The 13,766-nt window shown below is 34.3% G+C and overlaps 2 protein-coding genes and 1 non-coding gene across 3 annotated transcripts; 1 reads left to right on the top strand and 2 right to left on the bottom strand.

Annotated features, from left to right (window-relative positions):
* Positions 1-1,062: 1,062 nt before the first annotated feature.
* On the bottom strand, positions 1,063-4,803 carry LOC125859738 (uncharacterized). The gene is made up of 3 exons (XM_049539553.1): positions 4,714-4,803; positions 2,571-2,684; positions 1,063-1,397 (listed from the first exon to the last, which is right to left on the bottom strand). Exons 1-3 carry the CDS (start codon positions 4,756-4,758, stop codon positions 1,272-1,274), a joined length of 285 nt encoding a protein of 94 aa, XP_049395510.1. The 5' UTR covers positions 4,759-4,803; the 3' UTR covers positions 1,063-1,271.
* A 60-nt stretch (positions 4,804-4,863) lies between these two features.
* TRNAI-AAU (transfer RNA isoleucine (anticodon AAU)) lies at positions 4,864-4,937 on the top strand. Its single transcript has one exon. It is a non-coding gene; the product is annotated as a tRNA-Ile (tRNA).
* Positions 4,938-5,465: 528 nt separating this feature from the next.
* LOC125859993 (26S proteasome non-ATPase regulatory subunit 4 homolog) lies at positions 5,466-12,271 on the bottom strand. The gene is made up of 10 exons (XM_049539858.1): positions 12,208-12,271; positions 11,968-12,081; positions 10,883-10,988; positions 9,336-9,450; positions 9,045-9,254; positions 8,677-8,962; positions 7,373-7,496; positions 6,749-6,843; positions 6,553-6,621; positions 5,466-5,758 (listed from the first exon to the last, which is right to left on the bottom strand). Exons 1-10 carry the CDS (start codon positions 12,217-12,219, stop codon positions 5,702-5,704), a joined length of 1,188 nt encoding a protein of 395 aa, XP_049395815.1. The 5' UTR covers positions 12,220-12,271; the 3' UTR covers positions 5,466-5,701.
* Positions 12,272-13,766: the final 1,495 nt, after the last annotated feature.

The raw sequence follows: 13,766 nt of genomic DNA, 5'->3' as shown, positions 1-13,766 counted from the left end.
TGATGAAAATTTGTATCCATCAAACTGTGAGTTCCTAACTTCATTTAATAAAAAATCCTAGTTGTCGATTTTTTTTTTCTTTTTCATCTAATGTTTGATATTTAATTTGAGATATTTGATTAATTTGAATATGTACCTCTTAAAATTTATTAAAAGGGAAGTGCCGTCCCCCCCCCNCCCCCCCCCCCCCCACCCCAATATACAACTACTTTAAATTGACAATTCGATCAGGGACAGAATTAGCATGTCAATAATAGATTAAAAAAAATTAATAACTATTTATATTTTAAAAAATGTAAATAATTTATCAAGAATCTAATAATTTTACTTATTTTTAAGAATAAAAAAATTATAAACTCTCAAAATTCTAATTCCGCTTCTGAATGACTTATGAATCGTGCTCTAAATAAGCTACCATTGAATTGACAAATGAAACCAACTTAATAACAAGATATATAGCTATCAATAAATGTGGAGTGTTGTTCTTTGTTGGAATTGTCTCTCTCTCCATATATATGTCCACCTTGCTCTTTTTATGATTTATATGGATGTAGGGTTATTTGTTGGGTTGTCAATAACTTTAGCCCATGCTCTCTATTGGTGAAAATACACTATATATTATAGGGAAAATAGTATGAAATAGCAAACTATTAATTCAAATTAAATGTTATAGCTATAGTTTATTTTATTTGTAATTCGCAGCAAACATCCCATTTTTTGCCATCTGATTCGGTATACAATTAGTCATATTATACATTTCGGTATAAAATGCATTTGTGTTTGTATAAAGCGAGAGAAATATATATACAAATACAAATACATATATTTTCGTCCTATACACTTATAATTATACAAATTACAATGTATAAATGAATTTATACAAAACTGAACAGTTTGTATAAAATTGAATGTATCTAGCGAATTATACAAATCAAAAGCTCCATAACAAACATAAAATTTGCTATGGAGCGCAATTATGCAAACTATAGCTATAACATACAAATATGATTTTTATATTTGCTATATGTGACTATATTATATTCTAGCTTAGTAAAAAAAAAGTAGAGTAAGTTTTATATATTGATAATATAAATAGTTTGTGTACTATTAATCAATTCCAACATCCTCCATGAATGTATCGTAACTACGTATAATATAACATGACATGAATCGTACAATTTACACCTCCATTAGATCAAATGATTGTTGAAACTCGTATTTTAAAAGAAACTGAACTAATAAAAACAACGATAGTGTTGCAGTTTTCGCGTCTAGATACCTTTAAAGCTGTCTGTTTCAAGTCTCGAAGTGCCTGAGCTCGAAGACTCTCCCATTGCAACGGGAGAGGATGCTGCACGTCGCTCCTGTTTCAATGAAGTTGGTAATCCTGAGACCTCCTGAAGAAAGTTGAATCAAAGCAAAACAATACTTAGGAACAATTACAACAACTTTATCGCTAGTGAATGAGTGATCCTTTCAGACTGTTTACGATGTTTCTTAAAAAGTAAAGTGTAAATATGACCAGAAAAAAACTATTTAAGACGACAAATCGCCAGCTGAAATTCAAAAGCAAGCAACTATATCATATGTTTTCTCAAAATATGAGCAGATCCACAACTACAAAGAAGGGTAGCATGGTGTACAAAGCATCCCACGTTAGTAGGGTCAGGAGAATGGCCGCACCCCAAGGGGTGTGATGTAGATTGTAGACAACCTACCCTAATGCAAGCATTAATGACTGCTTACACGGCTCAATAACTTTACCGTTGCTCCAAGATCCACAACTCTGGTGTTAAATCAAGTTCAGTTGCTGTGGTATTAGAAGCATTGGGTATCAAAGAAACTAAATCAAATTCATTTTGACAAGAAATAAACTAGGTGTTGCACTCAAACTTTCCTCTTCAATATGCAGTGAATTCATTGTTCGAATCTCAAGCTGGAGCTGCGTATGTAGTAGTAACAAACAGTTTTATCATATTCGGAGTATACAAGTTTTTTTTCTTAAGAAAAATATCCTATATATAAGCAATATACCAAAAAGTAGAAAATCTACAACAGTATACCTTTGTTTTTCAAATGATTCATAACGTCAAGTGCACCAATTCCAAATCGCAGCCCAATCAAATGATTGACGAATGCCAATATTTCTCGTGGTCACAAAAAGTTTCCATACAAGAGCTTTTTGGACCACACGATGAATAAATATATTGAAAAGATCAATCTAACATGAATTGGTTGAGCTACATTCTCAAATTTGGACAAATAAAACTGTTGCATAGAGTTACATATATCATTTTGGAAGATGGTAGGGGATATCTGGAGACAATCCACCGGAGAAAATAAAGATAAAAGATATGAGTAAGAACAGAATGCACGAAAAAAACAAAAGGGTTCTTTCCAACTATTCGTTTGGACTCGTGTAGTAGTCGAAGCAGTTGAAATATGGCAACTATAAGGGCATATTTTGTTGGGATCGCTGATTTCCTCAAATTTGGACGGTTAATACACTGTACTTAAGAAATTGTTCCCATGATATCCATAGAGCTAATGAAATTTCAAAAAACGCTTACTTTCATCAAATGTAGTCTCAGATCACAAGGCCGAACTTGATTACCAATGCAGGCCATAACAAAGTTCGAGTATTGAAACAAGACATCTGCAGCAGCTTGCTTCTTTTCTTCGACCTGAATTATACTCAATAGATAAAAGCTAATAGCAACAAACTAGAAACAAAAATTGCTAAGGAACCATATGCCTAGTTGGAAATCAAAGTAATTAAAAAAATCTATCAATATGAAGATTAAGGAAAAATATAAGTAGTAGTGAGGCGTCGGTATGGAGTTGCAACAGCTGCGAATACAGACTAAGCTAAGGGATGGACTTTTAATTTCATTCCATGGGTTCTGGGACTCTAGTATAAATCCGGTATTTCGGCATGAAAGTGACACATTTAGGTTATTCTTATTGAAGGAAGTTAGAAGCTCGGAATAATTTATAGTGTTGGTTTCATGTTTCGAGTCATGCTTACTTTCCTTAGTCAGACGAGTAAAATTCACTGATATATGCAGTACTTGCTGTCGCCTATCAAGCTTGGTGAAAATCCAAACAAATGCCGCCATATACTAGGGAATGTTTATGATCAATACATGAAACCAATCTTAAGAGGAGAGGAAGCAATGCTATATCTACACAAGACCTATATTTTCTTCTATCCTTAGAGAGTCGAAGGACTCTACCCTCTGCAGATATATTATCAATCAAGTAGCATTGCAAATCATATCACAGCAAATAAGTTCATTCTTTTTCCTTTTCCTACGTATCTAAAAGCTTCCATAGTCATGGCAAGGAAGCATTGATCTTACATGTACGACTTATCTCTTCCATTCTTTTTTGGTGAGAAATGGCTGTCCTTTCCTATACTCTTTGGCCTTCTCCTAAATAAATTGAATTCTCATATTTCTTTCTTCAACTCAAAAGATCTTCTGAGTGTTGAGTTAGTCCTATTTATCTGTCAGAGTAAAAGGAAATTGTCTTAGGGACAAAAAACAACAACATACCTACTGTAATCCCACAAGTGGGGTCTTGGAGGGGAGGGTAGTGTACGCAACCTTACCCTAACCTTGGGAGGTAGAGAGGTTGCTTCCGATAGACCCTAGGCTCAAGAAAAAGGTCTTAGGGACGAAAAGGTACAGAATAAAACCGATTGATCCTCAATAAAGAACATTTTGTAATGTATGACTCGATATACGTAGATCCAATCCCTATCTTGGAAGGTAGAGAGGTTGTTTCCAATAAGAGAATTGATGATTATTGTTCTCTTAAACAACATCATACCCGGCTTGATCCCACAAATGGAGTTTGCTAAGGGTAGAGTGCGTGTATGCACATCTTACCTCTACCTCATGGAAGGGTAGAGAGATTATTTTCGATAAACCCTCAGCTCAAGTGCATCAAATCAATGTATTAACGGAAAAAGGGGATACGACAGTGAACAAAACATGTCAATTAATAAGAAAAGCAGTACACAACCTTCAGAGAAAAGAAACAGTAACAACATCAAAATAATGCAGTAACTGAAAGAATATACACATATAAGACTAATATTACGACATACACGATGCTCTCAGGCTCCACCAAGCCTAAACCCACCGAAATGCGAGTCAAAGCTCAACTACCTACTAACCTTCTACCGTAATCAAGGACTTCCATATCTTCCTATCTAAGATCATACACGCAATAATCTGAAGTTGCGACGACATATCATATGTCTAATCACCTTTATCTAATACTTCTTTCATCTATTTCATTGGATATGTATTGAAGTTCAACAAAAGCTTCAAATTATCTTCTACGACTGACACGATGCTTACAAGCTCCCATCAAGCCTAACGCGAGTCAAAGCTCAACTACTACTAACCTCCTATCCTAATCCGCAACCTTCATATCCTCCTATCTAATATCATGTCCTCGATAAACTAAAGTTACGCCATATCATGTATAATCACCTATCCCCATACTTCATTGACCTACCTCAACCTCTCCCCATTCCATATATATTGAAGTTCAATAAAAGGTTCAATTACAAGACTATATGAGATTAACCCTTTTTTTGCTCAAACAGTTTCAATTAAAAATTAGAGCAAAAAATTGGCAGCAGTAGTCACAAGATTAAACAAAACATACTAATAACAATGAAATGGAGAATTTTGTTACCTCGTAATCATCTTTCATGGCTGAAATCTGAGTTTCGTCATCCATCTTCTTCCCCAAATCATTAACCTCAATGCTTAAATATTGAATGAAATTGTGCTTTTTTTTAGTTATTTGAGAGTAAATAAAATTAGCGTTAATTGAAAGACATGAGGCCCATTAGCTCAGTTGGTTAGAGCGTCGTGCTAATAACGCGAAGGTCGCAGGTTCGAGACCTGCATGGGCCATTTTTCTTTTTATATTAAGTTTTTATAATTGTTCTATAAACGTTACACAATATTCAAGATTACAAATTTCAAAAGTCTTATAGTAAACATAAATATTATGACATGATTAAAACGACATTTTTTGCTTTTAAAAATTCTTACCTACTAAAATTTTGTATCTATTTAAACTTTGTTACATAAATTAAAGGAGGGTACTTCATAAAAGTTTCTGTTTTTTGGAAATAAATAAAAAGAAAGTTTACTGTTCGTAAACAAAACAGCCATAAATTGACGATGCAATAAGTTTATAAGCACTTTAATTTTTTTTATTGGCTTACGAATACTTGACTTATAAGCATATTGATCCGACACATAAATAAATCAAAAGATACGGGTATAAGTCAGTTTAACCAGTTTAACCACCTTATGTAAGGTTCTAAAAACACTGTTATGAACAGAACTCTGGTATACCAACAAAAAGAAGACATCATATACAGCGCCAAACTCAAATCATGGCATTCAATAGTAAACACAGGTTGGACAAATTGACATTTTCTAAGTACACTATGTATCACAATGAGAAGCAAGGTCAAGGGTAACTAGCACTAGTTTAATTCCTTTTTTCACAACAAAAAGCACTATAAACCCCACCCCCAGAATCAAATTTCATCAATCTGCATCATTTCTTGACTACCAACTGAACTTGTTGGTCTACAAAAAAAAAAAAATTCACATCCCTTTGATATAAGCACAATTATGAGAACACTAAGATTTGGGCATTCTCATCACTTCTTGTCTTCTTTCTGTTCCTTGTCCTCTCGTTGTTCCTTGTTCTCGTCATTCTGCGATGATGAAATAGACACAAGTGAGATGGAATGCTAATAAAAACAAAAAAGATACAACAATGTGTCTCGTTATGTCTACTTGAACCCAAAGAAAACATGAGATTCACATTTAAAGTGTGTGACAATACAAGAAGCTAAAAGTACCTATTGGAATAAGGAATATGACAGGAAGAATACAAACTCCATATTCCTTATGTTGCCTTCCACCTCATTGATCACCTCTCTTTCTTGCCTTCCATTTCTTTCGCAATGATTTGGCCTTAAGGGTCTTGTATAAAACATCGTTACTTCAAGAATGAACTCAGCTTAGTCTAAAAGTATTTCTTCGTTTCTTTCATCTTCATTTTTTTTGGATCATTAGCAAGGTGTAATAATTGAAATGCTCAAAGTATCAAGTAAAACAAAAGGTAATCCCCTGACCCAAAAGACAGTTATATACATCATCACTTTCAACCAACTAGTCTGCATAAAAAAAGACCCTTGAATTGCCTTTTAGATACACATTAATACACAAAGCAGTAAGTGTGTCGAGATGTCTTTGGTGCCACGGTTCTTAGATTAACTTTCAAGCTCTAGACTATATTTCTGAAACTCAAGGAGCGTGTCTGTTTTGACATCTGAAAGAGCTAACATTTAACTTATCGTCACCACTAAACAAAGCTGATACATTGTTAGAAATCTACAAACAAATTGACATGTAAAAGACATATAGATTAGAAATAGACATGGCAGTACACCAAAACTTTAACAACATGCTTTTTAATATAATCTCATCAACCAAACTAACTCACCTCAGACTGACTTTGCATAGAAGCAAGTAAAACTTCAATTGAAGGGTCATTCGGATCAACACCTGGAATCTGGGTAGCAAACATACCATGAAATGAAAATCAAAGGAGATATGAAGTTTGATACCCATAGGATAAGCAGATACTTTGTGATCATACTAATAGGAGCGTCATCTTTTACTCAGCATAGAGAACTTACTAAAGCAAGAATTGATGACACGAGTGATTGGTTTGCCAACAATTCAGCGACATTTGTCTCATCTTTTGAATTGTCCTGTATGAATAAAACAAGATCTGCAAGCATAAGAAGCAACAGAACATATCAGAAAAGCATAGCTTAGCACCTTTGCACGAATGGCTGACATGGTAAGAAGAATTCTGCACAGTTACAACCATTTGTAGCAATTAAAGTTTTGATAGGACTAACCAAGGTCATCTAAGAGGTAATTAACAGTGACTTGCACCTTTTGTCATTTAAAGATCATTTTGAATGATATAAAGGATGGCAAAGTATGGTAAAAAGGCAGTTCTTCAAATATATATCACATTTAAACACTGATAATCTTCTTATTTCAAATACATTATGCAAATTAAAGTGCAAACTATTTACAAAATGAGAGGGCAATTACCGGAACCTCCTCAAGTGTGAGACAGGCACATATTATAGAATGTATGTAACAACAGTTGGTAAAATTTACCATATACAAGAAGTCAATTGAAAAGGCAAGTAAAAAGCACTTGACGTTACCAGTTCCAAAAACTTAGAGAAGACCTAATGATATAAGCCAACAACAGAATTTGGCATGCCAATATAAAAACAAACCTAGTAGCAACTCCCGATCTTCAAAATCTGCTTCTGACATGTCTGTGTCTCTTGTAGCAGTGTTGGAGGAAGAATCATCCCTCGACATTGCAAGTGCTTGTTGTAACAGGGAAAGATCATTATCCTGTAAGGGATCAATTTATTTGTTCAGGAGTTAATTTCATTGGGGAGTGTAACAAAAGGCCAGACATTATAAAACCTACAAGCTTTAACTCATTTTCTTGAAAATTTCTATCTCTACTAGTTTCTCTGCTAGGTATGAGTAGATAAAAATAAAATTTTAGAAGACATCATAGTTACATATAAGTATGCTCCGTGTTAACAGTCTCAATGGTTGAGGGTACTGGCTATTGTCTCCTTATATGTCATTGGGCAATACTCACCTCGTGAGCTAACTTTTGGGGTGATGTTAGGCCCAAGATCCCTCTTTCTTCACATGGTTTCAGAACAAGACTCATCTCTATACCTGGTTTACCCAATGCTGGGCCCATCTTACATTGTCCATGCTCCAAATGCCCTTGGCATGTGGAGGAGAAATGTCAGGTTCCCACATTGCATTAAGGATATGGGTAATTGTATCTTTATACTACCGCCTTGGGCAATGCTCACCTATGGGCTAACTTTTTGGGATTGTGTTAAAACTCAAGATCTATCTTCTTCACACTCGAGAAAATAAAGGATTTAAGTAACATCAACTACTACTACTCTGTATCAATCCCAAACAAGTTGAGGTTGAACATATGAATCCTAACTGGCAATGTTTCTTTTTTAAGCTCGACAAAATAAAGGATTCAAGAAATCCCACAAATCAATTTGTACATGACCAATAAATGGCTAACAAGTACAATCCGTCTTATCCTCCTTCCCCCATCCCCTCAATAAAAAGGAAAAAGAGAAACAGTGTATATACATGAAAGTTGCAACCTTCCCAAATTTGGGCAATCAATAGGCACCAGCAACCAGGACAATGTGGAACTTAACACCTCACACATAAGGCTTGGTCTTACTTCCATACATGGTCGTGTGTAAAATCCCTACTAGAGATTCAAATCTCCATATAGTCTCAAGCTCCAATAGGCCGAGAAAAATTGAAGACAAGCCTTAGTGATTGCCCGTAAAGGACCTATCATTTTTAACATACATATGTCATGTGCCCACAAATGGAACCGCCGGTCCTCACCAAAAAAATAAAATGACAAACAAAAAATGAAGATTCGAAAGAATACCAGTTTCTTCTTTTAATTTATAATTTTTCTAATAACTCAGAAGGTCCTCAGAAATTTCTAAAATAGTGAGACACCAACCAGTAGATCAGCTGCCTTGTTTTTAATTTCAGACTTTCGGGAACTGACATTTTCAGTCATTGTAACGTCTTGGGAAGTTGACTGCATTTCTCCTTTTTCTTGTTTTGCAGCCTTCTTTGCTGCTGCTGCTTGTCTATCCCTTTCCTCCTCCATTGAAACTCGAAGTGCCAGAGCAATCTCAGGATCCAAGTTAGGATCAACACCAAAATCATAGCCAGACCCTGCACCAGAAGCAACCGCAGCAAATCTCTTTCTAGAGTCAACATCTCTAGTAAAGATAGGATTCCTGCCAATTTCAGATGAACAATATGATATGTTATGAAGATTATCTGGTTCAAAGTAAAAGATGGTAAAATATTGCTAACAACCTCCCTAGCACATCAGAAAGATTCAGAGCCCCAGGAGGAATATAAATGATGTGACTGTTATCATTGTTGTTAACTGCAGCAACTAATGCCTCCAGCTTCTCTGCCTTCCTGTTATCTTCTTGACCAAAATTAATAACATCAAGAGCTACTCTATGCTTATTCAACTTTCTTCCAATCATCTCCAAGACCCTCTTGTCTTCTTTAACAGGGCTGAACAAATAGTAAACGTCAATACAGAGACAAAAAATCAACAGTTGAGGCAGCAACAATTACTTAGGAAGAAGTCATTACCTGCCAGCAAAAAGAATGATCCTCTGATGCTGCTTTTTGCTTTGCCGATGCTTCAGAGCCAACTGTGCCACCTGGAGTCCAGCAGCCAAATTCATCTCACCACCGATATTTAATCCTGAGAAAGGTAAGAAAAAGCCAATCACATAAGAAATTGAAATGGAACTATTAAAAGGAGATTACTAGACAATATATAGTTAACAAAACATCTGAAGATGACAAGGATGTGAGTATCATACAGACATTATAGTGAAGTATACACTGGCTTTAGGAGAATCCTAGTAGCACAATTAGTTAGCAACCTGAACTTTCACCTTATTGGTGAGAATTCGATTCTCCACTTGTTAGTTCTTCCCCCATACCCTTTCCCCTACTAAAAAGAAGAAAAAAAGTATACACTGGCAGTGGAAACCCTTTTCTCATCGGGCTAGGATCTATAGCCATTCGACCTGAGGAAAGCGCAGTCAGATTCAAAATCCTCAATGTCTTGTCTTTACCTTTACTTCGAGAGACAAGCACCGCATCTACACTGGCTTCGAGATTATCTTTCCACAACCATCTTCTTCAGTTGAATAAAATTAAAGAAATAGGGAGGCAATGGACGTTCTATTGTGATTGCAAGTAGATTAATACAACATATAAATGAGTAGTTAATAACTGAGGAAGTCAAATTGAGGATCTTACCGACTTTCTTGGCAGAAAATCAAAAAGAAATCCTCAAATTTTTACCCAATCCTTTAGGCATTATCAGTCCTTTCAGTTCAAATTTTGGGCACTTATTCATTACCGCTCTTTCCGTCTCCCAATTTGTTGTACTAATATGTTATTAATATCACATACCTGAAGGTTTTTATCCTACACCCATTGTTTCATCCTAAGAAAGTCAGCCTTCTCATTTCGTTTTGTTTTGTATCTGTCATTCAGCTGGCATTTAAAAGCTTCTGCCTCTGCCTTCGCCAAAGAAGGGACTAAAAATGCTATCAGACACTGTAGGGACAGGTTATCTTTTATTACATCTTATTAAGCAAAAGACACATTTTCATTCTCTCTTTTTACAGATATCACATACCTGCAAATTTTATGGATAACTTAAAAAAAATTATGAAGGGTATAAGTAGGTTTCATCACGAAGATGTGGTGATATCAGGAATATTGGTAACCCTCTTATGTAAATCTTCTATCGGAGGACAAAAATGTAACTGCACAAATGGTAAAGAAGGAATAGCCTGAACTGGAAGAAACAAGTGTCTTTAGGCACACGCAAGTGAACACCAACAAATCTAGAGTACTAACTAGTAAAATTTGGAAAAACCTTTGTCAAGATCCTACAGAAGTGGCACTAGAACCGCATAGAGTCATTACTCAAAACCAATCACTTATCTCCCATACTTGTTCTGGTCATCATAATCTCAGAAAATTCTAGTAAGCCTAGGTTCCATTAAATCTAATGTCAAGATAGCAAGCTGCAAAACCGATAGAAGTGATTTTGATGGCGTCTACAGAGTAATAAATTACTACGAAGAAAAGCATAGCCATGCAGAGAAGCTTACCGTTAATGCAAGATAACATTTCTCCAAAGTCACTGGTTGGAGTGATTAATACACGAACTCCTTTGCCAGCCATGGTTAATGCTCCGACTGTACTCTCAGGGTTTGCCTGCAAATCGATTAACCAAATCACACAATGGAACAGTCAAGAGTATAGACTCGGTGCTTACTAAAAGGTAAGAAATTGCTGAAATACACTGTAACGTCATTGAGTCAGCTATTCACGGAAATCCTAAGAAGAGTAAAACTCATGATCAGTAGGTATGGTCTATGGAGGACCATTGCACCCACTACTTAGTGATAGTTCACACACTCCCTATAAGTAAGTATTTTTTAGGAAAGTCTTCGACTATATTCACAACAGCATTGTCAAAAACTCATTTGAGGCGCACTTAAGCCCAGAAGCCAGATGCAAAACATGCTGAGCTTACCGCATCAAAGCACCTATGGCGGGTGTTTCATTACCCATGGGCTCCCTTTTGAAGAGGATACCACTAACCAGTAACTATTTCAGTTAGTAGAGCACCATTGTTGTTCTTGAATTACATATATACTATTTTATAATTTCTACATTTGCATTTTCCTTCATTAAACTCTACACTATACTTGGTCCTCTTTTTAAGGTTCACTTCTCGTTTTGATAACACTGATGCATAGCAATTTGTATAACTCGAACACAATCAATTATGGTAAAAAATACCGTCAACAAGCTATTCAAAGGTTGAATAAACTGCCTGGGTTTTAGCACCACACAAATGAAACTAACAGCATCAGATTGAGCTTCGAACCCTACACTATTAGTCTTTTCTAGGGTTCACTTTTCGCCGTTGATAAACATTGATACATAGCAGTTTTATATAACTTGAAGGTAATCGGTTATACCCAAAACGCTATCACAAGCAATTCAAAAGTTGAATAAACTACCTGGATTGTAGCACCACAAATGAAACTAACAGCGTCAGATTGAGCTTCAAACTTTACACTACACTTGGTTTTTTCTAATGCTAACATTTCGCCATTGATAAACACTGATAATAGCAGTTTTGTATAACTAAAAAACAATTGGTATTGGGCAAAACACTACCAACCAGGTGTTTAAAACCACAAATCGAAGTAAAAGCCGAATATTGTGCATCAAACCGGTTGCGAGAGTAATCACCGTTACGCATCCATTCAGAATTATCAATACAGATCATTACAGCCTGAAAAAAAAAAAATAGTTACGGAAAAAACATCAACAGATAAGCAAATTGTTAAATAGAAAACGCAAAATTGAATTTACAGATTGAACTGAGTATTCACAACAACAAAAAAGGGAAGAATCTAACTTCCTCCACCATTGTTAACGAACTCAGAAGGTTAAAATTCTGCAGAATCAGTTTTTGTTTAAGCAGCAACAAAATGAAGTTTACTTTATTAACAAGTTATTACTTAATTTCCTTTTTAGTCTGATAAAAAAAAAACATAATTCTATATTAAGTAATAATTTAATTTTAAAATAATTTATAACAATACAAATATTATCACTTATTTTAGACTACAAATTTCAAAAAAAATCTTTTCTTTCTTAAATTTTATGCCTAGTCAAATTAAGTCAATGTCCAACCTTTCATCACAGTTATTATAGTATATGAATATACTCGAATAGTATGAAGGAGTAACTGAGTAGTGTCTTCATTGAAGGACGACTTCCTCCTCCTTGATATCATCAAAGTATAATATACTCTGATGGTATCAATGAGTTATTGAACAATGTTTTCTTTGAGATTTGTTTGAGTCCTTCAATGAGATTACTCAATCATCTATGATATCATTACGACATATCTACATGCTAGCGTGGTGTCATTGAGGTATATTTCAATACCTTCAATATTAATTTAACAACAGTTTTAGAAAGAGTCATAATTCAGATACATTTTTAAAAAGTTTGCAAGAAGAGAAAAAATAAAAATAAAAATATATTTTCTACTAATTTAGAATTTAATAAATAAGATTGTGACTTTAATAATTTTCTCTTAATTATTTCTGATTTATTTCTTTAAAAAAATATAATTCTATATGATATCGAAAGGATATCAATATACCGATGGAGTATCACATAAGATTAAGCTCAATCCTATATGATATCGATATGGTATCAAAATACCGACGAAGTATCACAAAGAATATATTTTCAACTAATTTAGAGTTTATAAAAATAAAATTGTGACTTTAATATTTTTTTTCTTAATTTTTTCTTATTTATTTCTTAAAAAATGAGTCCAATTCTATTTGATATCGATAGGGTATCAATATAATGATGAAGTATCACAGAGGATTAAGCTCAGTATTATATGAGAACGATATGATATCAATATACCAATGTGGAGTATTAGAGAAGATCCATTCATAGTAGTGATGTTGATGTCATACTGACTTCATGTGTGAAATAAAAAAAGAAGAAAGTGGAGTAACCAGAAAAATAATTTGGGCCATGGATCCATTAAGGATAATTAGTTGAGGAACTTTCACATATAGCAAACACAAAAACTATATTTATATGATATAACTATAATTTGCATAATTGCGCTTCATAACAAACTTTATGTTTGCTATGGCTATTTCGCTATACATATATACAAAAGAAGTTGGCAATTTCGCTATACATATATACAAAAGAAACAATTGTATAATCTGTTTCGGTATACATATACAAAAGAATCAATTGTATAATTTGTTTCGGTATACATATACAAAAGAATCAATTGTATAATTTGTATTTATATAAAGCGAGAAAGAGAGAAAGACAAAAGAAAATTGGGCAGGGGAAGATCGTATTTGTATAATCATAAATGTATAGGAAGAAAATATATGCATTTGTATTTGTATATACAATTTTCTCTCGCTT

The sequence above is a fragment of the Solanum stenotomum genome, chromosome 3, assembly GCF_019186545.1.
Source record: "Solanum stenotomum isolate F172 chromosome 3, ASM1918654v1, whole genome shotgun sequence".
Lineage (NCBI taxonomy): Eukaryota > Viridiplantae > Streptophyta > Magnoliopsida > Solanales > Solanaceae > Solanum > Solanum stenotomum.
This window is presented reverse-complemented; position numbering and strand designations above follow the sequence as displayed.